The sequence below is a fragment of the Desmodus rotundus genome, chromosome 1 (assembly GCF_022682495.2).
Source record: "Desmodus rotundus isolate HL8 chromosome 1, HLdesRot8A.1, whole genome shotgun sequence".
Classification (NCBI taxonomy): Eukaryota; Metazoa; Chordata; class Mammalia; order Chiroptera; family Phyllostomidae; genus Desmodus; species Desmodus rotundus.
Genome location: NC_071387.1, coordinates 43,081,166 through 43,107,437, shown reverse-complemented (window position 1 = coordinate 43,107,437; position 26,272 = coordinate 43,081,166). Strand labels below are relative to the sequence as shown.

The 26,272-nt window shown below is 42.2% G+C and overlaps 1 protein-coding gene across 5 annotated transcripts in view; it reads left to right on the top strand.

Annotated features, from left to right (window-relative positions):
* Positions 1 to 26,272, top strand: part of PCSK5 (proprotein convertase subtilisin/kexin type 5) — a 421,805-nt gene that overhangs the window by 257,078 nt on the left and 138,455 nt on the right. For 4 of the 5 annotated variants that reach the window (XM_045191544.2, XM_045191524.2, XM_024554727.3 and 1 more), the window contains exons 14-20: positions 8,357 to 8,500; positions 12,660 to 12,762; positions 14,411 to 14,604; positions 17,798 to 17,882; positions 21,311 to 21,408; positions 21,844 to 21,973; positions 22,392 to 22,507. In XM_045191544.2, coding sequence (XP_045047479.2) covers positions 8,357 to 8,500; positions 12,660 to 12,762; positions 14,411 to 14,604; positions 17,798 to 17,882; positions 21,311 to 21,408; positions 21,844 to 21,973; positions 22,392 to 22,507 — 870 coding nt within the window. The remainder of the gene's footprint in view (positions 1 to 8,356; positions 8,501 to 12,659; positions 12,763 to 14,410; positions 14,605 to 17,797; positions 17,883 to 21,310; positions 21,409 to 21,843; positions 21,974 to 22,391; positions 22,508 to 26,272) is intronic. The other variant, XM_053923627.2, reaches the window with a different exon arrangement.

Here is a 26,272-nt window from a genome sequence, read left to right as displayed (position 1 = left end):
ACAGCCAGTCCTTGCAGCTGACTGGCCTGGGTAATTCCCTCCCATTGATCTGCCAACAGCAAACAAGGCTCAACTACAAGAAGAGGGTGTACTCAGTCCACAGGAAGGGTGCACCTTCAGTACCCAGTTTGGGTGATAGGGGAGGCTGTGCCACTGAGCCCTACAGGACATCTACTCATTAGGCCACACTACCAAGACAGAGTCAAAGCAGCTGTACCTAATACATAGAAACAAACACAGGGAGGCTGCCAAAATGAGGAGACAAAAAAACATGGCCCAAATGAAAGAACAGATCACAACTCCAGAAAAAGAACTAAGTGAAATGGAGACAAGCAATCTATCAGATGCAGAGTTCAAAACGCTGGTTATAAGGATTTAGTGAGGACCTCAGCAGCATAAAAAAGATCCAGTCAGAAATGAAGGATTCACTAATTGAAATAAAGAACAGTTTACACGGTAACAACAGTAGAATGGATGAAACCGAGAGTCAAATCAATGATTTGGAAGGTAAGAAACCAAAAACAACCAATCAGAACAAGAAGGAGAAAAAAGAATCCAAAAATGAGAATAGTATAAGCAGCCCCTGGGACAACTTCAAAATGTCCAACATTTCCCTCATAGCAGTGCCAGAAGGAGAAGAGAAAGAGCAAGAAATTGGAAATCTATTTGAAAAAACAGTGAGAGAAAACTTCCCTAATCAGGTAAAAGAAATAGACATGCAAGTCTGGGAAGCACAGAGAGTCCCAAACAAGATGGATGCTAAGAAACCCACTCCAAGACACATCATAATTAAAATGACAACAGTTAAAGGTAAAGAGAGAATCTTAAAAGCAGCAAGAGAAAAGAAGTTAGTTACCTACAAGGGTGTTCCCATAAGACTGTCAGCTGATTTCTCAAAGGAAACTTTTTGAGCTAGAAGAGACTGGCAAGAAATATTCAAAGTCATGAAAAGCAGGAATCTATAGCGAAGATTGCACTACCCAGCAAAACTAACATTTAGAATTGAAGGGCAGATAAAGAGCTTCCCAGACAAGAAAAAACTAAAGGAGTTCATCATCACCAAACCATTATTATATGAATTGTTAAAGGGACTTGTTTAAGAAAAAGATCAAAACTATGAACAATAAAATGGCAAAAATACATTCTATCTACAATTGAATCTAAAAAACAAAGCGAACAGGAACAGAGACAGAATCATGGATATGAAGAGCATTTTGATGGTTGCCAAATGGGGGGAGGGCAAAGAGGTATGGGGGGATGGGGAAGGTGAGGGGATTCAGAAGTGCAAATAGGTAGTTACAGAATAGCCCTGGGGGAGTAAAGTACAGTGTAGGAACTGGAGCAGGCAAAGAACTTATACACATGACCCGTGGACATGAACAATGGTGGGGGGATTACCTGAGGGAGTGGGTGGAGGGGGGAAAGGGAGGAAAATCAGGACAACTGTAATAGCACAATCAATAAAATATAAAGGAAAAAAGGTGCTAGGGAAGACAAGAATGATGGCCCAGACATGGAAGTATTTGATGTAACTTGTGGCAGGGGTTCGAAGGAAATAAAATCACATAATAAGTGAAAAGGAAAGAGATGGACTGCCCAGCAAGAGCATCCTCGGTGTACTTACGGAGTACTTCAGAAATGGCAGAAAGGGAAGTAATCAATTCTGAGGCATTGCTCTTCAAAACACTTATGAGGGTAAATTTTTAGATGTAAAATAATTTTAAATTAAATGAACCAGGTTTTAAGGTGACTGATGGACTGAATTTCTGTAATGTCCTTGTGTTACATGCTCCATTTATACACTGGAGAGATGCTGTAGGGAAAAGGGGTTCTCTTTTGTCTGGCTTCCTACACGCAGTGAGATAAGTCATCAGTGTTAGGCCGTCATCTCATTTCTGCTTACTGCCTGCCACTTGGAATTCTGCGATCCAGCGGCATCCCGGTTATGAAAAGAATAGTCACTAACAAGTGAGTCCTAAGAAAAGCTGGCAGAGGGCAAACCACACGCACACCCATGTGCTGGCCCAGTGCAAATGTCAGAAAACAGTGTGGCCCAAAATAACGTCTATTTAATTTTAAACGTCAGGGCCCTAACCTCCTGGAAATGAACAGGAAGGCAGCATTATAGAATGGTTTAAAAATACAGGATTTGGATTCCGAATATATTTTTTGAGACATAATTGACACACAACATGTTAGTTTCAGAAGAACAACATAACGATTGAAGATTTGTATAAATGGTGAAACAATCAACACAATCAGTCTAGTTAACATCCATCGCCGCACAATTAAAACTTTTTTCACATGATAAGAACTTTTAAAATGTATTCTTTTAGCAACTTCAGAATATGAAATACGGAATTATTAACTTAGTCACCATGCTAAACATTACACCTCCGTGACTTACTGTAACTGGATGTTTGTGCCTTTTGACCCCCTTCATCAAGTTCGCCCACCCCCTGTTCCTTGCTCCTGGCAACCAGCAGCCAGTCCTCTGTGTCTGTGAGCATCTTGTGTGTGTGTTGGTTTCAGGGCTTTTTAAAAATTCCACATATAAGTGAGATCATTGGGTCTTTGTCTTTCTCTAACTTATTTCACTTCGCAGAATGCCCTCCAAGTCCATCCATGTTGTCACAAATGGCACGGTTTCCTTTGTGTGGCCGAATAATATTCCACCGTGTGTGTCTCTGTGTGTGTGTGCACATACATATTATATATATATATCCCACAGTTTATTTATCTGTTCATACCTCAGTGGAAACTTAGGCTGCTTCCATGTCTTGGCTATTGTAAATAATGCTGCAATGAACATGAGGATATATGTATATTTTGATTTAGTATTTTAATTTTCTTTGGATAAATACCCAAAAGTGGAATTGCTGGACCTTATAGTAGCTCTATTTTTAATTTTTTGAGGAACTCCACACTGTTTTCCATAGTGGTGCACCAATTTACATTCCAACCAACAATGAACAGGGGTTCCCTTTTTCTCCATGTCTTCACCAACACTTGTTATTTCTTGTGTTTTTGCTAACAGTCATTCTATCGGGTGAGGTGATATCACATTGTGGTTTCGATTTGCATTTCACTGTTGATTAGTGACAACATATGGTAGCAACAGAATTGTTGCTCATCTCTCTGTTGCTCTCCTTTTAGGGGTTAAGTGATTTGTCAGGTTAAAAGGGCCTTCAGGTAAAGATTCAATCACATTAAGAGTCATGTGGAACACTTTTGTGAAAATCATCTCACTACCTCTGCACAGGGCTAATTGAGCTCTTAACAGGTCCCCCAGGGATATTACAGCAGTAAGGCAGTCTACTACAAAAACCAGGACAAATTTGTCGCTCCAAACTAGGGTAGGGGGGAAGCCTGCCACTTTTCATGGTTGGATGGACAATTTGTATATCATCTGCATATCTGCATCTACATCTGTCTTCTATGTACCCACCTCTCTGCCAACCTAGTTTCCTCTGCGGCAAGACTCAGCAGCTTATTAACTGTGAGTTCCATCATGGAAACCAAGCAGCCCCTCCTAGTGCCACTCTCTGAGAGCCACACAGAACTGGCACTCCAGGGTGCCTGGGCGAGTTAGCTAACTCAGCAACAAAATTTTTTTTTGTATGTTTATTTTGTATCCTGCAACTTTACTGAATTTGTTGATTAGTTCTATAAGTCTTTTGGTGGAATCTGTAGGGTTTTGTATTCATGGGTAGGGAAAAGTAGGTTTACAATTTGTATGGAAAACAATTAATTAATAAGTAATAATACGAGAATAAACTCTAGCCCTGTGTGGTATGGCTCAGTTGGTTGGAGTGTCGTCCGGTAAACCAGAAGGTCAAGGGTTCGATTCCCTGTCAAGGCACATGCCTAGATCGTGAGTTCAGTCCCTGGTCGGGGCATGTACAAGAGGCAACCAATGAGTGTTTCTCACGTCGATGTTTCTCTGTCTCTTTCCCTCCCATCTCCTCTCTCTGAAACCAATAAGCATATCCTCCAGTGAGGATTTTAAAAAAGAATAAACTCTGTATTTCCTGTACTCACACCCGTAAACTGATTTTTTTGCCCACCCCTGTACCTATCAATGTCATCTGCAAATAGTGACAGTTCACTTCTTCCTTTTTGAGTTGGATATCTTTTTTTTTTTTGACTAACCGCTCTGGCTAGGACTTCTAATTCTATGTTGACTAAAAGTTGCAAGTGGATATCCTCATTTTGTTCCTAATCTTGAAGGAAAAGCTTTTAGTTTTTTACCATTGAGTATGATGTTAGCTGTCATATGGCCTATATTATGTTGAGGTACATTCCCTCTACATTTACTTTATTGAGAGTTTTCATCAAAAGTGGATATTAAATTTTGTCAGGTGCTTTTCCTGCTTTGACGTAATCATGATTTTTATTCTTCCTCTTGTTAAGGTGGTAGATGACATTGATTTGCAGATGTTGAAATGTCCTGGCATCCCTGGAATAAATCCCACTTGATCATGATCTTTTTAACATGTTGTTGACTCGGGATTACTAATAATTTCACAGAGGATTTTGCATCCCTGTCTACCAGGAATATTGACCTGTAATCTTTTCTTGTGCTGTCCTTGTCTGATTTTGGGATCAGGGTAATGCTGGCCTCATAAAATGAATTTCGAGATGTTCCCTCCTTTCCTGTTTTGGGGGAATTGTTTAAGAAGGAGTGGTATTAATTTTTCTTTAAATGTTTGATAGAATTCACCAGTGAAGCCATTTGGTCCTGGACTTTTGTTTGTTTGGAGATTTCTGATTATTGATTCAGTCTCTCCATCAGTAACTGGTCAGTCAGAAATTCTATTTCTTATGATTCAGTTTTGGCACAGTGTATGTTTCTAGGAATTTATCCATTTCCTTTGTTATCGAACTTGTTGGCATGTAGTTGTTCATAGTAGTCTTTTATGATCCTTTGCAATTGTTTTGGTGTAACATTTCCTCTTTCATTTCTTATTTTACTTACTTGATTTCTTTCTCATTTCTCCTTGGTGAGTCTAACAAAAGACTTGTCAGTTTTGTTTACAGTCCTAGGAGACCTGTAAGTATAAGCCCTGCTGGCCACTAAAGCCAGGCGATCTGGAGGTGTCCCCTGGGTGGAAGCCACAAATAATGCAGTGCCAGACAAGAGTATAAGGTTCTTCCTTTTTTAAAAAAAATTATTTTATTGTTGTTCAATTACAGTTGTCTGCATTTTCTCCCCACCCCAGCCAAACCCACCTCCCTCCCCTGCTTCCACCCTCCCCCTTGGTTTTGTCTATGTGTCCTTTATAGTAGTTCCTGAAAACCCTTCTTCCCACTCTCCCTTCCCCCTTCCCCTCTGACTATTGTTAGATTGTTTTTAACTTCAGTCTCTGGTTATATTTTGTTTGCTTTTTTCTTCTGTTGATTATGTTCCAGTTAAAGGTGAGATCATATGGTATTTGTCCCTCACCTCCTGGCTTATTTCACTTAGCATAATGTTCTCCAGTTCCATCCATGCTGTTGCAAAGGGTATGGGCTCCTTCTTTCTCTCTGATGTGTAGAATTCCATTGTGTAAATGTACCATAGTTTTTTGATCCTGCCTTTTGACCCAGCAATTCCACTACTGGGATTATATCCTAAGAGCCCTGAAACACCAATCCAAAAGAACCTATGCACCCCAATGTTCATAAGGTCCTTTCTTGAAAATACCAGTGAGCTTCAGAGAGGCAGAGGGAGAGCAAAAACACAGTGTCTGCTGGCCTCCAAATTTGGAGATGATTTCAGGAGGCCTCTAACTGCATGTTAAATTAGATGCCTGCCCCTCAGGCAGATGCTTTAAGACAAGAAAGCTTTCACAGAAAGTCTAGGTGCTTTTCAGTCAGCTGCCTCTGTGGTAGGCCCTGGTGTGGGGAAGTTGGCTGGAACCTTTTAAGAACTGCTTCTCAGTGTACTATAACCTTGTGGGACTCCTGTACAGGAGCCCATTCGCTTTCAAAGCCAGATGTTTTGCGGGACTCATCTCTCAGGTGCTGGTCTTAAAAGGTGGGATGGCCAGTGTGGGTTTTAAACCCTTTGTTCCTCAAGGAGAAGCTTGGGGTTTTGAATTCCCTACAGATTTTCTTGCGGCACCAGGGGTGAGGTTTATGGTGAGATTGTCTCAGCCTCTCCTCCCTCTGCCCAGTCCCGGGTACCGTATCTCAGGAAAAGAAGTAGAAGTACGTGATTCAGGCTCCCAGCACCATCAGCTGTGTCACCGCCATGATCTCCAGTTAATCCACAACCATGTGGCACCTTCTCATGGCCCACCAGCAAGAGTCCTTTCTCCCCTTTCCTTCCAGGCAAACTCTCTCCTGCTTCCTAAGCCACGTGGCAAAAGGGAGCACCCCAAAGCCGCATAGTCCAGACTCTCATCAAAGCCATGGGTTCCCCACTCGGCCAAAGCTGCGTGGTTCTCCCCTGGGTATGACTGCCGCACCTGGGTTTAAATCCCAGCGCCCATCTTCCTCTGCAGCCCCATTTCCGACTCCTCCCACAATCAGTTACACCTGCCAGCATTCCCATATTCTTCAGCTTTACTGCGCTGCCATAGTAAGTCTGGGCAGGTGTGGCCCCATGGCATGGAGCCAATCATCTCCAAGCTCTCACACAGGTGCTGTAACCAGGGAGAGTTGCCTCCCAGTTACATCTTGGGTAGAAGTCACTCCCATCCCCCTGGCTCAAAACATGGCCACAGCTATTTAACATATCCATGAAACCAGTTAAAGGTTATAGATATGTTAAATGACCATGCCAGAGGCTAGCTACACAGCTGTTGCTGTACAAAACAGCTCTCAATGGCTCTGCTCCATGCGTCCCATCCCTCAGCTCAGACTTGTGGGGGTGAGGACATCCTATATATATTTTTTCTAATATTTCCTGGACACCTTGAGTTCTGTACCCCATTACAAATCCCTATTTGGGCTCCCCGCTCTTGGCTGCACCCTGTTACATGTCTGGGAGGAGATGGGTCAGGATCTCTACATCACCATCTTAAACTGGAGCCCCCCAATGGGCTTTAATGTCAGTCTGTCCTCTTACTGCCCTTGGCAAAGTGATCAACCTCTGTGCCTCAGCTTCCTCATCATTATTTATATCAACTATATTGATATAAGAATGGGAATGATATGGGAATGCAGGTACCTACCTCCCAGTTTTTGCGAACAATGGATAAAATTTAGCAGATAGAAATGGTAAGCATCAATGAGATGGTGATGCAGACGATGAGAGCTGAACTGCATGAGCCCTGAGGTTCACCAGTGTCTTGCTGTGGCAGAGCCTGGCACTGAGCCACACCTGTCGTTCTCTGTATGAGGTCACTGTGAGGGGACGGTCCTAAGGGAAGTCCTTTCTGCCAGTATATTTCTGTGTTTTTAATGTTTTTTTATCAACTTTTGCTTATGATTGATTCTTCATTATGTGAATGTTATTAAGCTTAATGGCCTGGAGTAGTTTGTTTCGGGGAGTTTTGGGTTTGGGTTTTTTTTTTTTTTTTTGCATTAAAGACTTTAATTTTACAAATCTGAGAAATAAGTGAATAAGTATGGACTAAACTAAAGCAAAATGTTTCTTGTGATCATACCATCCAAACAAGGTTAAACGCTTGTATCATGGTCAAGGCACCCTTACCAGGAACTGTTGTCTCGCACCTGTTGGGCGGGACATTCTGCAGTGGTGGAAGTGTCCCGCATCTGTGCTGTGCGTTATAGTGGCCACCAGCTACACATGGGTACTGAGCACTTGAAATGTAGTTAATGTGACTGAGGAGCTGAATTTTTCAGTTGTAGTTCATTTAAATTTAAATAGCCATGGTATCTAGTGGCTACCATTGAACAGCACAGGTCTGTAGGATAGTATAAATAGTGATGTATTCTTGAGATTGAATGAGTGCTTCAGAAATCGTGGAACAAAGTACCAGTGGGGGGGGGGTTGTATTTTTATTGATAAATCAGATACCACCAAAAAATTTAATTCAAATAAGACTTTGATAACAAGAAAAACAAAGCTCCCCGTGAAATTCTGGGATTCTTTTAAATATCCGTAATTTGAAATTCAGCCCAGTAATGGGGTGTGTTTGTTTCTTAGTCTACCTATAAAGGCTCACTAAATCAAGACCGAGCCTGTAGTTGGTGCTCAGTAAATGTATAGTGCACAAATTAAATAGTAAATTCATCAAACAGTGGGAACTGTGTTTCCAGCCCTGTACCTGAGGTAATGATCCATGTGACTGTTTCCCACAATTCTGCTGCCGACGCTGCTGCTTAGGTAAAAAAGAATTACGGAAATTATAAAGCTAACAAGTGAACGTTTGGTCATGCCGTGGTTTCACTATTGCTTCCCCAGGGAAACTGAAAGAATGGTCTTTGGTACTGTACGGCACCTCCGTGCAGCCCTACTCGCCCACCAATGACTTTCCTAAAGTGGAGCGTGTCCGCTACAGCCGAGTGGAAGACCCCACCGATGACTACGGTACGGAGGATTACGCAGGTGAGCTGGCTGCCAGCAGGGACACAGGCTAGGGAGGAACATTCGTGCATCATCCCACCACGCAGAGATAAACTTCTACCCATATTCTGATGTATTTTCTTCCTCTTTTCTATCCCTCCAAATATTTGTATATGCATATTCATATATTCAAATACCCATGTGTTTCTTCAAAGCTAAACCACACTGCATGTAGAGTTTTCATATCCTTTTTTTCCTTAAAATATTAAGAGCATATTTCTCTGTTGTCAAATATCCTTAGGACACATATTTAAAAGACAGCATAATTGTCTATCCTATCATTGTACTGTAACTAATATTTAATCCATAATCTGGGATGTGTAGTTTCCTTAGAGTTTTACACGAGTTTAAACATGGTTTGTCTGATTATCATTATTTATCGGTCTTTCTTGATATATTTAATTAATGTTTTAGACTAGAGTTCTGTTCCGAGTACGGCATCAAAGGGATTAATCAGTTTTAGGGCTTGGATACGTTTTGTCACATCGCCTTCCAGTTAAAGATGGGTTACCGCCTACGCTGTAACCAGCTGTGAGTCTTTAATGTACTCGTTCCTACCAGCACTGAGTAGAAAGAAAAAAAAAAGAAAAGAATATTTTAATATTTTAGAGCTTTGACTGCTAGGAAATACACACTTTTTCTTCTCTGCACACTAGGTCCTCCAATAATGTCCTTGCACCCATTATAGAGCATTGATGAGATGCTGTAGGAACTTATCCCTTGTTTGTATCAACTAGACTGTGGGAAAACTGGTTTCCTGTTACGCCATTTTGCTGCAGTTCCAGAAATCTAGTTCTTCTCTGAATTAAGTACACCTGTCTTTCAGCCATTCTATTCGAAGTGGCAGCAATGTTCTTACCTACTTACAAGAACTCCATGCATGTTATTGCCTCTCATACTGTCTCATAAATGCTGACAACATTTTCTTAGCTATCACTTATTTCTGAAACTTGGTTTTTGTTTTGTGTTATGTTTTAACAGAAAAAGAAAATTGGAGGGTAGGATTTATATTTTCAGATAATAACATTTGTGATTTTAACAGAAGTTTTATCCTTTAAAATCAACTAAATATTCACATGCATTTTTTTTGGTAATCTCGATGTTTACATTCAGCCATTAATTCATCTAGAACTTTGGTTTATGATATATAGTATAAAATGAACTTCTGTATTTTGTAAACAGACTAACATCATTGGCTGAGTTGCTTTCCTTTTTTAATAGTTTAGGACCTTTCCTTTATATCAATATAGTTAAATTCTCACACCAGGGCCTCTTCTGGTACCACGTTTTCTGATTTATCAATCTAATAATTCTTAGGCCAGTAGCACCCACACTGTCTTAGTTTTTCATTTTATGATACATATTTAATGACTGTTGAACATGTGCTGATTGTTCTCATAGAAATTCTTAAGTTCCCCTTTATAAGTCCCATTGGAATTTAATTTCAATTTACATGCAATATAATGGAAGAATTACAATAGACAATCTTTTCATCCAAAACACAGACCATGTCCCTTTTCAATGAAATCTTTTATACAGTGTTATTCTTGTTAGTGGTAGTCCTGTTTTAGGTCTCATTGCTGTTGTAGTGGAAACTATTCCATGTTTTCCACCTAGTATGTGCTGGTATCTAGGAAATTATTGGCTGGTGCATATTTTATATCTATATGACCATTTTGCTTAACTCCCTTAATAATTTATAGGTTTGAGTTTATTTCCTGGGACAGTTTAGGTACTGTAGCCATATTATCTGCAGTTTTTCTTCTTCTTCCCAATATAGTTCTGATTCCTCTCTTGTTGTGTTAGCTACCATTCCAGGAGCGTTCAGTCCTTCTGGGGTATGTTTGTTCATAATACTTAATGAACAAAGCTTCTTCTAATGCAGAACTCATGTAAACAGAAGTTTAATGTGCCTTTAGAGGATAAATATACTTTTTCCTGTAGCTGTCTAAAATTCTTTTTCTAGATACGTACGATAAATGTACTTTGTTAAGCACCTTAACAGAATATCTTATATATGTATGTAGTTCCCTCAGTTTTAAACAGGTAGTATCCCAGAATTAATAATAAGCATAGATAATTCAGTACAGTTGAACTAACCAGACCTAGGTTGTACCAGATTTTGTCTTATTTTGCTTACAGCTTGTAACACCACTATTCATATTCACTTATCTTCTCTGATAGGAGAAAGTATATCCAAAACCATAAATGGGCAGGTAGTAACCTATTACTATGCGCCTTATGGGATGTTTCCGTTTCAAATGTTGGTGATGTTAAAATTCTGAACAGTTATACATCTTCGTGGTTTTTCTCATTACATCTTCAAAACGTCCTCATTGGCACTTGTGAGATGAGAGAACAAAAACAATTCTTCCAATATTACCCTGCAACTAAAATGCTAATTGACATCTGGGACAGTATAAAATTCTAAAAGAAACAGCACAGCATGTGAACTTACCATACAAAACCCTTTGGCACATATGAACAAATGTTTTGAGGGATTGCGGGGGATTAATTGTAGAAATCCCTGGTGAAAATTTAAGGCCACTCATGACCCTGTCCTCCGGAGCTGTGATGTTACCTCAGTAAAGTCAGGCTCTCTGGATGCACAGATGGCATCATCATAACCTATCCCTGTGCTGTTCCATCGAATGCCAGGGACGGGGGCACCCAGAGCTGGCCGAACTTCAGCCTTCCACAGCAGAGACACTCTCTTCCTGTTACCACAGCAGACAGCTAAACTGTCCCTAGTTGTACTAGCTATGGAATTCAGTTTAGAGGCCCATTTTAAGGCTTTTGAAAAAATAGAGGTAAACAATGCTGTCAAATGACTCTTACAATTAATCAAATATATCTCAGGTTTGCAGCATTTCAAAATGACTCATCTCTAGTAGATGATTTTCTCTAAGAGGCCAGGGCCAAAAATCAGGCTGTATGTTGATCCCAACTCTTCTAGCTGAGCAAGCCATTGTAACTCTCGGGAAATCTGTGTTCTCACCTGTAAATGAGGGTGTTGACTACTAGATTTCTCTCTGAGGCATTCTTCCCCCCGCTCTACCATTTCATGTTCTCATAACTCAGTAATTGTAGAACATAGTCCCATAATGACTAAAGGAGACCTAGTTTCAACCGTCAGTCCCTTTGATTAGAACAAGTGTGGTTGAGAACATCTCTGACACCACTGGCGTACTACTTGTACATTTCATGCAGTATGTTTATTGCTAGTTAAAATCATATGAATTTTCCATGGGAAAGAGCTTGAAGATTATGAGGCCAAATGTCCCAAAATATAAAGAACAAAGGAAAAGGGAGCTAGTTCAATAGAGCAAAGTGTCTGTAACTACCCTGTCATTAGAAAGTTTTTCATCAATCACCAAATAGTTCCATCTTTCTGGAACTGTTCTCTCACTATGCATTCTCTCTGGTTCTGTACCAAAGAATATGTAACAAGAAAGAGTAGGAACCTTCATCCCAGGTCTGGAATTCTTTAAGCTTGATCGCATTTTCGAAATTTATGTGTAGTGCTCTTTTGTTGAGTTGCCCGTTGGCCTATGGGTAGCATACAATTTTAAATCTATTATCTGTGCCTGAAGTACCTGCTTTGTAATCCAAGACTAGATGCCAGACAATCCGTGCCAGATGCCATAATGCTGTTTCTTGCTGGCTACGGTATCTCAGAGGTATTCAGTGGCTTTAATGACCTTGGAAGAGACAGGCGATCTGGTCCAAGCATTGAATAATAACTTTCTTTTTCTTTTCTGTCAACAGCTTAACTTCTCATTTCCCATAAATCCAACATTTTTATCGTTGTGCATGTTTAACTGCAGTTGTTTTCTCCCCATTTACTACAGTGGCGTTGTGCATTTGAATTCTGAAACACTGTTGTCCCCCACAAGGCAGCCATATGTGCTCTGGGGACCAGGCCGTGACTAGGGTTTACATTCTTGATACTTCGGTAGTTGAGGTTTTCCCCAAAAAAGTCAGGAGTTCGACTTGGAGCTTACAGCCATAGTGAACGTTATTCCTCCATCTCAAAGAAACTCTCACTGCATAAGAAAAAAATCTTATTCCAAATTCAAGGTAAAGCCAACCTACTTAAAATCATTCTTTCTAAGTGTTGTTGTCATTTCTTTTGGAAAAGGTCCCTGTGACCCCGAGTGCAGTGAGGTCGGCTGTGACGGGCCAGGACCCGACCACTGCAGTGACTGTTTGCACTACTACTACAAGCTGAAAAACAACACGAGGTAAGAGAGAGGCCACCTCACACCCCCCACAGCAGACCCCAGGTCTTCCCAGGAGTTCCCACAGGGTCACTGCAGGCCAGGCATTCCGATGTGCCCCACCAGGCCCTACGAGCACAGAAAATGTGTGTAAAAATGACACATCTGGGAAAAAGAATCGATTCATTTGATATATGGCACTGGGGGAGAGTTCTACAGACACCATGAACCACCAGACAGATGAACAGTGGGTCCTAGAGCAAATTAAGCATGAAACATCTCTGGAGACAGAGCTGTCCTAATTTGGGTACATCATGAAGAGGCACAGTTCTTAGGAAAAGACAAATGCTGGGGAAAAAATTAGAAAGCAGCAGGAAAAGAGGAAGACCACACAGGAGATGGACTGACTCCATAAAGGAAGTCATAGGCAGGAATCCACAGGAGCTGCCCAGGGCTGCTGAGGACAGGACGTTGTAGACACCACTCATTCATAGGGTGGCCAGGAGTCACAGCTGCCCCAACAGAACATAATACACACATGCTGTGAAACCTGCAAATGTCTTTTCTCACCTTTGGAAGGGTGCTGGGGAGGGACTAGGTATGCAAGTGCCTGCTCTTCCCCTCCATTCTTTTCCACCCTGCTGATGTTTGATGGCGCGGCAGCTGCATTTTCCCTGTGTGGCAGTGTGGCGTGTGGGCTGAACAGATGCTTCCCCACATTCTCCCAGGTGCAGGCCTCAATGTGCAAAGGTGCTGGTCCCTGCTCCTCCTCGCTTTCCTGCTCTGGGCACCGAGACCAACCTACTCTGACCCTATGCCCCTGGCTTCTGCCTCGAGCTGTGCAGATCCCTAAGGGCAGGGCCATGAAACAATGACTGTCCCAACAGAGGCCATGCTGTCCAGCCGTGACTCACACCCCTGCCACCTCCTCCCTCCCCCTTCAGGTGAAAACTCGCTATAGGGAGCTGGCTTGTGGTGACTTCACACTCCAGTCACTGGACAGACACAGGCACGTTCCAAGTCCTGTTTACAACCCCGCTGGAATTTAAATTCCTTAAAGGAGAGGCCCTTGGCTACTCAGCACCTCTATGATCTCCTAGACCTACTAGCAAAATGCCTGCCATTTAATGGGTACTTAGTAAATATTTGTTAAATGAATAAAGCTTTGTCCTTCCATTAAACTTTTTTGAAAAATTAACTTCCTTGTTTATCGTAAACAGAAATTCAAATATATTTATATTAATTTAGATAACAGCATATAACCACCACCACCATGCACACACACACAATCGATATGACAAACACAAAAACAGAAGTAACCCCTTATTAGTGACCTTTTTGTATAAAATCATGGTTCTCACTACTTCCCCTTAAGACTCAGTCTCTAACCACTGTCCCGTTTAAAGAGCTAGAACCGAACTGGAAGGTGGTTTGGATCGAGACACACCTTACTTGGTGGGCTTGGTATAGCATAACTGCATTGCTGTATCAGCAACCTGCACAGGAAAAAGCTTTAACCAACAGAATTTGGCCGTTTGCCTGTGGTGTTACATCCTGGTTTAAAAAGGGTTTGGGGACCGAGGGTGGCTACTTGCTCTGCGCTCCAAGAGAATGCTGAAGACTGGGTCGTGGCTGACACCGCCCTCCTTCTTTCCTACGTGCCACCACGCAGGATCTGTGTCTCCAGCTGCCCCCCTGGCCACTACCATGCCGACAAGAAGCGATGCAGGAAGTGCGCACCCAACTGCGAGGCCTGCTTTGGCAGCCACGGTGACCAGTGCCTGTCCTGTAAACACGGACACTTCCTGAGTGAGGAAACCAACAGCTGTGTTACCCACTGCCCTGACGGATCGTACCAGGACACCAGTGAGTTGCTTTCACATGTCTGGGTTTTAGGGAACAAATGTAAGGTTTTCATTTGAGTGGCCTGGGGAGGAATATTCCTCCTCCATGAAATCTACCCCTTGCTTGATATCAACCCAGATCTAGTCATCTTCTTTTTTTTAAAGAACAATTTAGAATTGTTTTGCAAAGAGTGCATGTATAAAGGCCCGTCGCTAACTGTGTCCAGGGGTCTTCAAGCCCGTTCCCAGATTTAGGGACTTGCTAGGACTTACCGTATAGTTGTGCTTCTGTAGTCAGTTATGATTAACTACAGAAAAGGCTACAAAGTCAAATCAGCAAAGGGAAAAGGCTCATGGGACAAAGTCCATTGGAAGCTAGGCCTAAGCTTCCAAGACTTTTCTCCCCGTGGAGTCAACAAAGAATACATTTAGTTTCCCCAGCAACAGTTTGTGACCACGTATGAAATGTAGTCCACAGGGAGCCTCCTTAGGGACTCAGTGCCGGAGGCTGTTACTGCCGTGTGGTCACGAAGGCACCCTGTGCCCAGCCCTCGCCCAAACCCCGGACTCCTGGAAGGAAAGCAGGTGTTCGGTGTAAACCGTACTGTTTACATAAACAGTTTAGGCATCATGAGCCACTCTTATCTGTTAGGATGGTGGAGAGCCTCCTGAAATCCAAGTTCCCGCCCTTACAAGCAGACTTAGAGAAGGCAGCGACCAGGCCTGTTCTTTTCTGCACACTAACCAAAGGAACCAGGCTGTGTACCATCAAAGTACGTTTTTTGAAGAGTCTGAAAACATGACCTCATGTACATGTAGAATGACCACATGCCAAAGACTTACTTAACCCACCAGTGAGGGAACCTGCAAGGTGACAAATGGTTTAGAGACTATCAGGGATTTAGTCCACTAGAGAAGGCAAAATTAAGTCCATTTGCCGAGTTGGAGACTAATTTCCAGTGTGGTAATCAATACTAGAATTTTGGGGTTTTTTTCAATGGACATACAGCATTTGCAAGTTTACCAAAGAAAAATCTTACCATGCACTTCACAGAGTTTGGGGACTGATGAACCATCATTAGTAAACAGAGAAAAGGACATGGTCTAGAAAATTCAGTAGTCCCTGGGCATGCCTGTCTGTTGGCGCTCTGGAACACCCCTGAAAGGGCTGCAGAATTTTGCTGTATTTCAGAATTCTCGGTCATTTGTCTGAACAAGAGAACCACACCATTGTGTATGATGAACTAAAGCGTCACGTTTCTGCACAACCTGAGAGAAAAGAAAACCCAGTGTAAAGGCACAAGAGTTGTGTTTTTAAAAATCAGGCACGAATTCTGAAGTGAATACTCTGGCTTTCTAACAAGTCAAATTCTCCCTTGATTCAAAGGCAGACATTTCTCTGTGTGGTGGATGGGTGAAGCCGGGAGAGCTTAGCATTTGGAGCAATGGTGGGGATTCCCCTGCAGTGCTTCTTGTTTCCAGGCTTTGGAACGTGAGCTGTGACGTAATGGAGAAAGGAGAAAGTGGGAGTGTGGAGGGGGAATAAGAGATCCACAGAAGTAAGAGGTACTCCTTTGGGGTGGGGGGGGGCGGAGATTCAGAATGCTACTAAGGAAGCTAGACCTGGAAGAAGAAATTTTGTTCTATGTGGTGTATGGCAGGATCGAGATGAGTCAGTTCTTCCAGAACCTGGCAGGAGAATAAGTAAGGACAGCTGTTCAATCACTTAGCTGATAAGAGTGGTCTGTGCATCTCTCTCCACTGAAACTGCCTTTTGTGACAGCTTCCTCTTTCAGTTGCCCACTTACGTACAACTTAGTGATCACATGTGATCGTGGCTCCTAACAATTACTGCTAGCGCATTTACAGTGCTTTAAATTTCATACAGTTCCATTGAATAATTTCATTAAGTCTGTAAGACAAGCTGAGATGTAGGCATCATTCTAACATGCATTTAATGTCTCATAAGTGGAAGAAGAAAGACCCTGAACTTGCCCACAGGAAATGCTAAAAGCAGAGAGCAAGTCCAGGTCCCATGCTCTGTTCAGTATTCTCAGTGACACAGTGCAGGGTGGTAATTACCAGAAGGTTGTAAATGACTTAATATTTCAAGTGGAGGGGCTCAGGCTTGAGAAAGAAGATGGACCCCCAGGAGGTCCTTACAGGGATCGTTAAAGCAGTGTTTCTCTGTGGAACCTGAAGAACCCCAACATTTTGAGTACAGATAAGAAGAGGAGAAGCCTATGAACAGTCAATTCTATACATACATATGGTTATAATGTACTTATATCTTAGAGAAGGTATCAACTCTCCAGAAAAATTTCTCCTAAAAGTCCTTACTTAACAAATCACCATTTTTCACCATAGGGCAGTTATGCATTTGCCATTTTTTTCCTAATGGGGGACCTGTGTTTGGTATTACACAGGAAAGCCAGTATTTACAATACATTTGTTCAGTCAAATACATTGCTATCTCCAGAAAACAGATATTACTGAAATATAATATTTACATCAATTTCACAGCCACTATAAAGTAAGCACAAGACACTATTCTAGACAATGAAAGAAATAACCCTTACCTTGCATTCTTTTTTTTTCCTCTAATTTTATCATTATTCAGGTATAGTTCTCTGCCTTTTCCCCCCACCCCAGCCTAACCCCAAGCCCTCCCCACCTCCCTCCTGTTTCCACCCCCCCCCACACCACCCTTACCTTGCATTCTTAAATGTGGGTTTCCTTTTACAGCAGAGCTCCTTGGAGGAGACCCCAGAGCCGTGAGCGCAGGGGGTCTGTCATTCCTCTCCACAGCCACAGGCATTGCTTCTCAGCCCTGACATAGCAGCATTGCCCCAGCTACACTGGTGGGATTTTCATTGCTGGAGGCTAGGAAACCCTGCTTGCAAGAGAGAATGCAAGGGGGAGGGAATGGCCAATAAACTATTCAGCTAGGAATTAAGTGGGCTGCAGTTCCCTTGCCTGAAAGATGGTAGGTAGCTCTCAGGTCTTTGCCCATGCTGCAGTTCCTACCTGTATTTGCTTTGCTGAGAAGCGATCGCCAGCGTTGACTGTGGGGCGTTTCCTGCAGTTTCTGCCCAAGGCCATGTGTGCTACGGTAGACGTTATGAGCAAACGTTGGAACGGCTTCACAAACTTTTATGGAATCCAGTTGACCAAATGATTTTACAACCTTGTTACTTTTTTTTTTTTTTTAACAGAGAAAAACCTTTGTCGGAAATGCAGTGAAAATTGCAAGACATGTACTGAATCCCACAACTGTACTGAATGCAGGGATGGGCTGAGGTAAGACAGTGAAGGACTGGATAAGTCACATGTGTGGCCCAGGCAGCTTCTCGTAGACACAACCCTCGCACCGCCCCCCTGGGTTTGACTCCCGTTCAAACACTTGATTGCTATTGGCATCATCTCTACCATCATCCGTGAAAAAATGGATGCCATCTTGGTTAACGAAGGTTTATAAACCAAATAAAATTCTCTTTCGAAAGATGGCTCAGACACGAGCAAATAAAAATGGCCATTTGAGAGGCTCGCTTCATGCTCTTTAACTGGCAGTGCACCGGTCAAGGACTGCTGTGAAGGTAATACCGATGAGTTATATTTAACGCCCCTGATTCAATCCTCTGATGGTCAGAAACTCGCCCCTTATCTTTATTATTTCTCTCCATATAGCCAATCATTCTCTTATCTTCAGAGCCTCAGGCTTGGCTCCATTATGCTACCCTCTGCATGTAGATTTAACGTCTAGAGGTATTTTCCTTAGATGGATGACTTGGTCGTGGCTAAAGCCGGATACAGCAGGTGCCCCAATAACTCTTACTTACACCAATTAGCCTGTGGTAAAATTGGTTTTGTTATACATCGCTTTGCTTCGAGTCACAGAACCTATTTGCAACAATAAGTGAGGTCTTACTGTAGTTGATAGATTCCGTGAGAGAAAGACAATGCAGCTCAAAAGAATTATGTAGTCTCTCTTGATTAGAGAAGCGCAATCCATCCTACGCTGAGTGAGGAGTTGGACTCTGGCTTTACAAAGCACTAGAGTTCTGGGGCACTTGATCCCTTTTAAGTGCTGATGGTGCCTCTACTTCTACCTTTGATTAGAGGTGAAATAAGCAAGGTCCAGGCAAGTAATTCTTCACATTAGTAATACAGCAACATCATTTTTATTTAGATTGATTAACTACCTGTGGCTTTATTTTTCATAAGTGCATTCAGTGTTAGTTTGCTTAGCGCCTTTCATCTCAAGAGTCGACAAATACCGGTCTAGTCAGCCTAATTTTTTTGGAGAAGCAGCAGATTGGTATAATAAGAAAAAAGATAGATGTGGACTCAAATCTGCCTCCGCTGTTTATTATCAGCTGTGTGGCATTGGCCAAGGCACTTAGGCTACTCTGAGCTTCAATTTTCTCTTCTGTAAGATGGTGATCCCCCTGTGTTCTGGGTTATGATAAGGATTAACCACGATAACATTTACAAAGCACTCATCTGACACACAATTGGTCCATGAGAAATAAAAGATCATTTAAGATTATTTTCTATATTTCCTAGGGAACATTTTATAAAATAAGTTAACCAGTAGTCTCCGATAGAAATGAGAGCCGCATGTGTTAATTTTAACTATGCCAGTACCCACATCAAAAGAAGTTAAAAAGGTACAGATGACATTCTGATAAAATATTATCATTTCAACATGTAATTCATATAAAAGACTCTTAGTGAGATATTTTACGTTCTTTTGTTGTTGTTGTACCAAGTCTTGGAAATCTGGTATGTATTTTACACCTAAACTACATCTCAATTCAGACAATAATTTTTTGATCTGTATTTATATTTTATAAAATTTAGTTGAATAGCCCTGGCTGGTGTGGCTCAATGGATTAAGTGCCGGCTCCAAGCCCAGGGGTCCCCAGTTCGATTCCCAGTCAGGGCACATGCCTGGGTTGCAGGCCAGGTCCCCAGTAGGGGGCGTGTGAGAGGCAACCACACATTGATGTTTCTCTCCCTCTCTTTCTCCCTCCTTTCCCCTGTCTAAAAATATAATAAAATCTTTTTAAAAATTTAGTTGAATACATAGCCAAGTCATTCTAAACTTACTTAGAATTTTGCCAATAACTGAAGTTAAGTGCCAGTTTGTAAAATGTAGGCTGAAATTAATTAAAATTTAGAATTTAAAATTCCATTCCTTAGCCAAACTAGGAGCCACAAGTGCTCGAGCAGGTAGGACAGCGCAGGTCTCACCCAGCTAGTTTATCACAGAAGAACACAGTGCAGCCTCTGTCTCTTGCTGGATAGATACCAATTTCAGAAGGTAAGCCCTTTATTAGAAACACTAGGCAGCTTTTTAAAAACTTTGATAAGTGTTTTGTAGGTCCGTTGTCCTCTCACAGAAAGATCCATTTGATGCAGTGTCCTTTTTCCCAGCTCTACAGAAAAGGAAGAGGTGTGGTTTGTTTGTTTTTTTTTCAAGACAGCTCTCTCCGGCAAGTGAGGACGTCTAGGAATGGAGAACACTCTCAGTTACGTTGCCATCAGCCTCATGAAGGCTCCCTGTATTTTCCTTAGGGACTTCTAGGTTGACCATTTTGCCTCAAGACCTGTAAATTTTTAAATAATGGCTAAGAACAAACATGGAGAAATATCTTTGCATTAAATACTGGAAGGAAATGGATTAAAATGTTAACCGGTCTGTTTAGAATTCTTTCATCTACTTTGGTTTTGTTTACTGAAATACATTTTACTTTGTAAAGTCAGTGTGACCCACATCGAAGGCAAAGCCCAATAAGGCGTGAAATGGAGCAACATGAAGAGCTTCAAAAAAGAGAAGCCATCTCCTAGCACTGTCTCTGTGCTGACCTAGGGTCACAAGGCCTTCTCCCTGGTTCCAGGCACACTGTTTGTATGTTAAGTAGTGAAAATTCCATTAATTTAGTTTGAATTTTAAGAATGCATCTCTAGACTGTGAAAAATACCATAGCTGATATAATTTAGGAGAGTGAAAAAAATACAGATTTCTTATTTGACATTCTAGAAACTCATTAGATACTAAGTATGCTAGATAGAGAAAATATGGTATGGGTTATGCCTAGAAACACTAAATAGAAATGTAATTAAGAAAAGTTGAGAGAAAGCAGTAGAGTAGGTAGGTAATTGTGCTAAATTATTCATTAGGATTTAAAATAAATCAAGAAATAGAGGCAAAAGTATATTAAAATTCTGTTGTAGGGGCCAACAAGAACTAAAATCAGAAACACTTAAAAAACAAAAAAACTGCTCCTGAGAGTTTAAGCAGGGATGGTTGTGCCCTCTTATTCAGTTGAATTCATTTGCTGTGTGTCCTTACTGCATTTTTAATTATGAAACAACTTTTTAATGTACTGTGTGGCAGGTCTGGATATCAGGGAATTGTTAAGCATATTATTAGGTAATGTGATTGTTTTGTCAATACAATACTTTTTAAAACCTCTGGGTTGTAAGGTGTGTCAGCCAGTCGAACAATTCAGAGCATTGTCCCCAAAGGGTGCAGGCATTTGATGCAGACTTCGTTAGAGTGAAGCACTGTGGCATCCAAAACTGGAAGGTACAATGGCTATTTCCCCTGCATCAAAGCTTTGCCAAACCCACAGGTGTCGGGGGAACTATATTTGTTACAGGTGGGACTGGGGGGCCACTGCTCCTCACCGGATCACAGCAGTCTGTGTCTGTGTCTTCAGCCTGCAGGGGTCCCGGTGTTCCATCGCCTGTGAGGACGGCCAGTACTTCAATGGCCAGGACTGTCAGCCCTGTCACCGCTTCTGCGCCACTTGTGCTGGTACCTTCTCCCCAGTCCTTCCGTTTATTCCTCTGGCTCTGGTTCAGCTTTTGTTGACCTGTTTTTAACCATCACTCATGCAAACTCACTTGGTATTTTTTTACAGTAGCTGCTGGAGAAGTCTACTTCTCTTCCAATAAGCATGCGTGATTCTCATTGAAAGTCAGTCCTCAGCATCCTACTCTCATTGAGAAACTTAAATACCCCAATGATACCTCCTCCTCTTTCCAAAAGATTTGATGGTCTTGGAAAATGGGTTCAATTTAAAATGGAGGGGGGGGTGTTGTTTTTTCTGAAGAATGTAAGAGAAAGTACAAATATTATAACTCTTAAAATTACAACATATTAATGGCATTTTCACAAACTGTGAGAAGCAGCCCATCATGCCACTTCTGAGGTTTTGTTTCTGTCTCCTGAGTTTGTCTTGCTTTGAAGGGGCAGGCGCCGATGGGTGCATTAACTGCACAGAGGGCTACTTCATGGAGGATGGGAGATGTGTGCACAGCTGTAGCATCAGCTATTATTTCGACCACTCCTCAGAGAATGGATACAAATCCTGCAAAAAGTGAGTGCATGTGCCCCTCAAGCCCTAGCATTTGGTTACTGGGTTCCTTATTTGACTGTCTTCATAAATACTCTGAAACTTAAAATTATTAATGATAAAATAAGGTTCAAACATTTACCTATGGAAACTGCCCTACAGCTTAAACCCAGTTTATCTCTGATATATATATATATATTTAAATATATGTAATTATCAATCTTTCTTTGGCCTCAGGAGGACTTTAAAACCTTTCAAATCACACTGTCTATCTGCTAGGTTTTCTTTAATGTTGCCAAACCTAGGAGTTATTTCAATAAAAGATTTGTGTGTCATCTTCAAAGAGAGATTTAAGCTTAAGACATTAAGAAATTGATAGTAAACACAGCTCTTTCGGTGCCTGATGTGCGAAAGGATGATAAATTCTGCATTTTCCCCATAGATGTGATACCAGCTGTTTGACATGCAATGGTCCAGGGTTCAAGAACTGTACAAGCTGCCCCAGTGGGTATCTCCTAGACTTAGGAATGTGTCAAATGGGAGCCATCTGCAAAGATGGTGAGTACAACTGTTCATTTTCATCTTCTAAGCGAAGTGCAGTCTTTCTACTTTAAGGCTTAATAATATATTTCCACTTAAAAAAGGAACTATCAGGTGTGAGTCAGGCCATGCCTGATAGGTCATTGGTATTCGTTCATCTTGAACTTACGTCTTCTCAGTGGGTTTGTTTTTTGGTTTTAGGATATTTTGCATTGCAAGAAGGAATAAGTCACCTAGAGTCCCACTGGAAGATGCACAGCAAAATTGAGCAGAAAATACAGAGAGTTCCCATATATCCCCTGAACTCTTGCACATGCACAGCCTCCCTTGTTATCAATAGCCAGCCCAGAGTGGTGTGTTTGTTCGGTCAGGGAACCTACACTGGCACACCATTATCACCCAAGGTCTTTAGTTTACATTAAGGTTCACTCTTGGTGTTGCGTGTTCTATAGGTTCGGACACATGTATCATGATGTATAGCTACCACTTCAGTGTATACAGGACAGTTTCACTGCCCTAAAAATCCTCTGTACTCCACCCGTCATCCTTTCCTCCCCCCAGCCTCTGAAGACCACTCATTTTTTACTCTTCTATAGATTTGTCATTTTCAGAATGTCACATATTTGGAATCATACAATATATAGCCCATTCCAATTACTTTTTCATGTATTTCTTTCCCATCTTTTGCCATATACACATGGAATTTTGTGTCCTGCTTTTTGCACTAAGTATTAGATATAAACATAATCCTATGTTTTCCAAACTCTTTAAAAACTCCATTTTTAATAACAGCATAAATGTAAATTCACATAGGGATGCCACGGCTCATTGCCACTCTATCATTTGGCTTAAGAACAATCAAATGGTAGCTGAACCTTCATTAAGCCCATGAAGATAAGAATTAATGACAGAAGCAGGTAATTTTGGTCCATTTTTCTTTCTTTGCACCAGTGGTTCTCAACCAAAATGCCAGGACCCCACACCTTCCCCAAAGACTAGGCTTATTTCGGTCTTGAGGTTGAGTCTCAGTGTGAATATTCTTAGGAGTTTCTCAAATGTTTGTCTGTACAGCAGGGTTGGGACCCTCTGACGACCCCATGTCCCTGACAGTTTGGCAAATGCCAAGTTCCCACTTCTCTACCTCCAGTTTCCCCATCTATACAATGAATGACTTTAAATCATTCTGACTCCAACATTTTGTGAACCATAGCTCTCGTTATAATTCACATTAAGGGGGCCATAAACTTTGCGTCTATATTTTAGGCAGACAATACATATCAATCATGTAGAAAAAATTATTTTGAACCATTGTTGTTCTAAACATCTTTGGATTGTTAGGAAAATAAAGAAAGAAAATAAGTATGCATTTGGAACAATCTTACCTGGCAGGGTCATTCCCCTGGGTTTATTCTTTGCCTTCCTTTGAATGGCTCCTCTTCTAGAAGCTGACAAGAGGCAGAACAGAGCTGTAGTTGGGAGAAAGTGGATTCAGGAGTCAGAACGCTGCTGTTCTTATCTGGGCTCCAGGCCTTGGGCAGGTGTGAAATTCTATGGGCCTTACTTCCCTCATCTGTAAAAGGATGACATTACTGACCTCGGATGGTCATTCCACAACTATTAGGAATCCCAGAGAGACTTCAGAAAGAACTGGGCACGCAATGGCACGGACAGAACACCACTTATGGTCTCGTTTCCATGGCACATCTTAGGTGACTTTGCATCTTCGTAGCTTCTCTGATGTGTGGTGGGTCTGGCAGGGGCGGGCCAGGCACACTTAGGCTCTGTGTCCGAGGTTTTCCTGACCAGAGCCGATTCTCCCCACACAACACTGGGGTGAGAGGGTTGGTTGACGGCATCCCCAGGACCACACAGGTATCACTTTTCAATTATCACCAGCAAGTGCCCTTTACCCTTACTTGAAACCAGGGTTCCCCTATATCTGAATTATGGCCTGAATTTTCGTTAAGTTTGTAACCTGAAAACAGAGAAAGGTGTTTTTAAGTGAACTGACATGAGATCCACTGTGACTTGATCTTTACCCATAGCACTTGCTGCCAGTCATTTCAAGGTTTGTGATGCTTTAACTCCTTTCCTAAGCTATGATAAGCATGGGGTAGGTTATGCCAAATGGCACTTGGGTAAAGTGGAGTGTCAGGATTGTGGGCAGTATTGGAAAAGGAACAATAATTTGTGATGAGTCCATTTTCAGGTCAGTTAAAGAAAAAAGTATTGATCTTCTGCTCAAGATGGCAGAGTAGGTAACACTGTGCTCATCTCCACCCATAACCGCATCAAAATTACAACTAAATTGTATAACAGCCATCATTGAGAACCACCTGGAGACTATCTAAACTGAACTGTTATAACTAAGAATATGAAGCAGCAGCCACATCGAGACTGGTAGGAGGGGCGGAGACGCAGGTCCCACACTCAGTGTGACGAGTAAGATTCAAGATAAACATCTTAGCTGTGGAGGTCTGCCCTGAGGAGAGAGAAGTCCTCATAACATGTGGCTATGAAAAGCCGTGGGGTCTATATCCAAGAAAGACAACAGGCTGCTAGAGACCTACATGCTGTAAGTCTCAAAAGACGTAATCACAGATTCACTAGCTCACAAAGTCACTTGCTCTGAGCCCCAGCACGGGGGTAGTAGCTCGAAAAGCATCAGGAGCACACAAGGAAACAAGCTGACTAGCTTTAGAGCAAGGGCTAGAGGGTTAGGGCAGCTCTATCTGCGGGTAGAAGTGCTGGCAGATGCTGTTGAGCCCTCCCCCCAACCCAGGCACAGGTGGACACCCAATCTGAACTCTCGGTTAACCTAGATAACACTCTTTGCCCTGCTCTGGTGATTCCATGGGACTCCACCCCACCCAAATCATACACCCAGACTGAACCTCTTTCAGCAGCTTTTCTACAAAAGCAGCCTGTCAGGATTGCACTGCAGATTTTCCTAAAATTTTTCAAAGGTCCACAAACCACAAAAAGCACCAGCCATCCACAACTTGCCATCTTCCTCTTGCTAAGCATAAGCGGCCCAAGCTCAACACTAGTGCGGCCAGCCTTGGTTCCCAGCATAGCCTCTCCCAGGCACCTGGGAGCCCAGCAGAGGTGGTAAACAACTGTAGATCGTGTTGTAGCTCCTACCACCTGGCCTCAGGCCAGGTACAGGCAGTGAAGTTGGTCTATAACAAAGCCTCACCCAGAAGGCCCCAGAACCACCAACACACCCAGTGGCCAGCTTCAAGCCATACCATAGCAACACCCAACCAGCATCTCAAAAGACATTTCCAAAGGGCAGACATGGCAGACACCAGAACCCCACTAAAGCAACACCCACTCTGTGGAATCAGCCCCCGCACAACTCATCCAGTGTAGTCATGGCCAATCCTCGCAGCCATTAACTACAGGGTCAATCCCACCCACTGATGTGCCAACAGCAATTAAGACTCAACTATAGTCTTAGGAGGGTACACAACCCAAACAAAGGGAACCAGACTCAGGTAACCAGGAGACTGTGCCACCAAGCCCACAGGACACCAACTTCATAAGACCATCCTGCCAAGACCCAGAGAAGTAGCTGATCTGCGTAAGTGTAGAAACAAACACATGAAGGCTGCCTAATGAGGAGACAGAGAAACATGTCCAAAATGAAAGAACAGGGCACAACTCCAGAAAAATAACTACACGAAGTGGAGGCAATCTACCAGATACACAGTTCAAAACACTGGTTATAAGGATTCTCAGTGAACTTAGGGGATGAAAGATGAACTCAGTGAGAGCTTA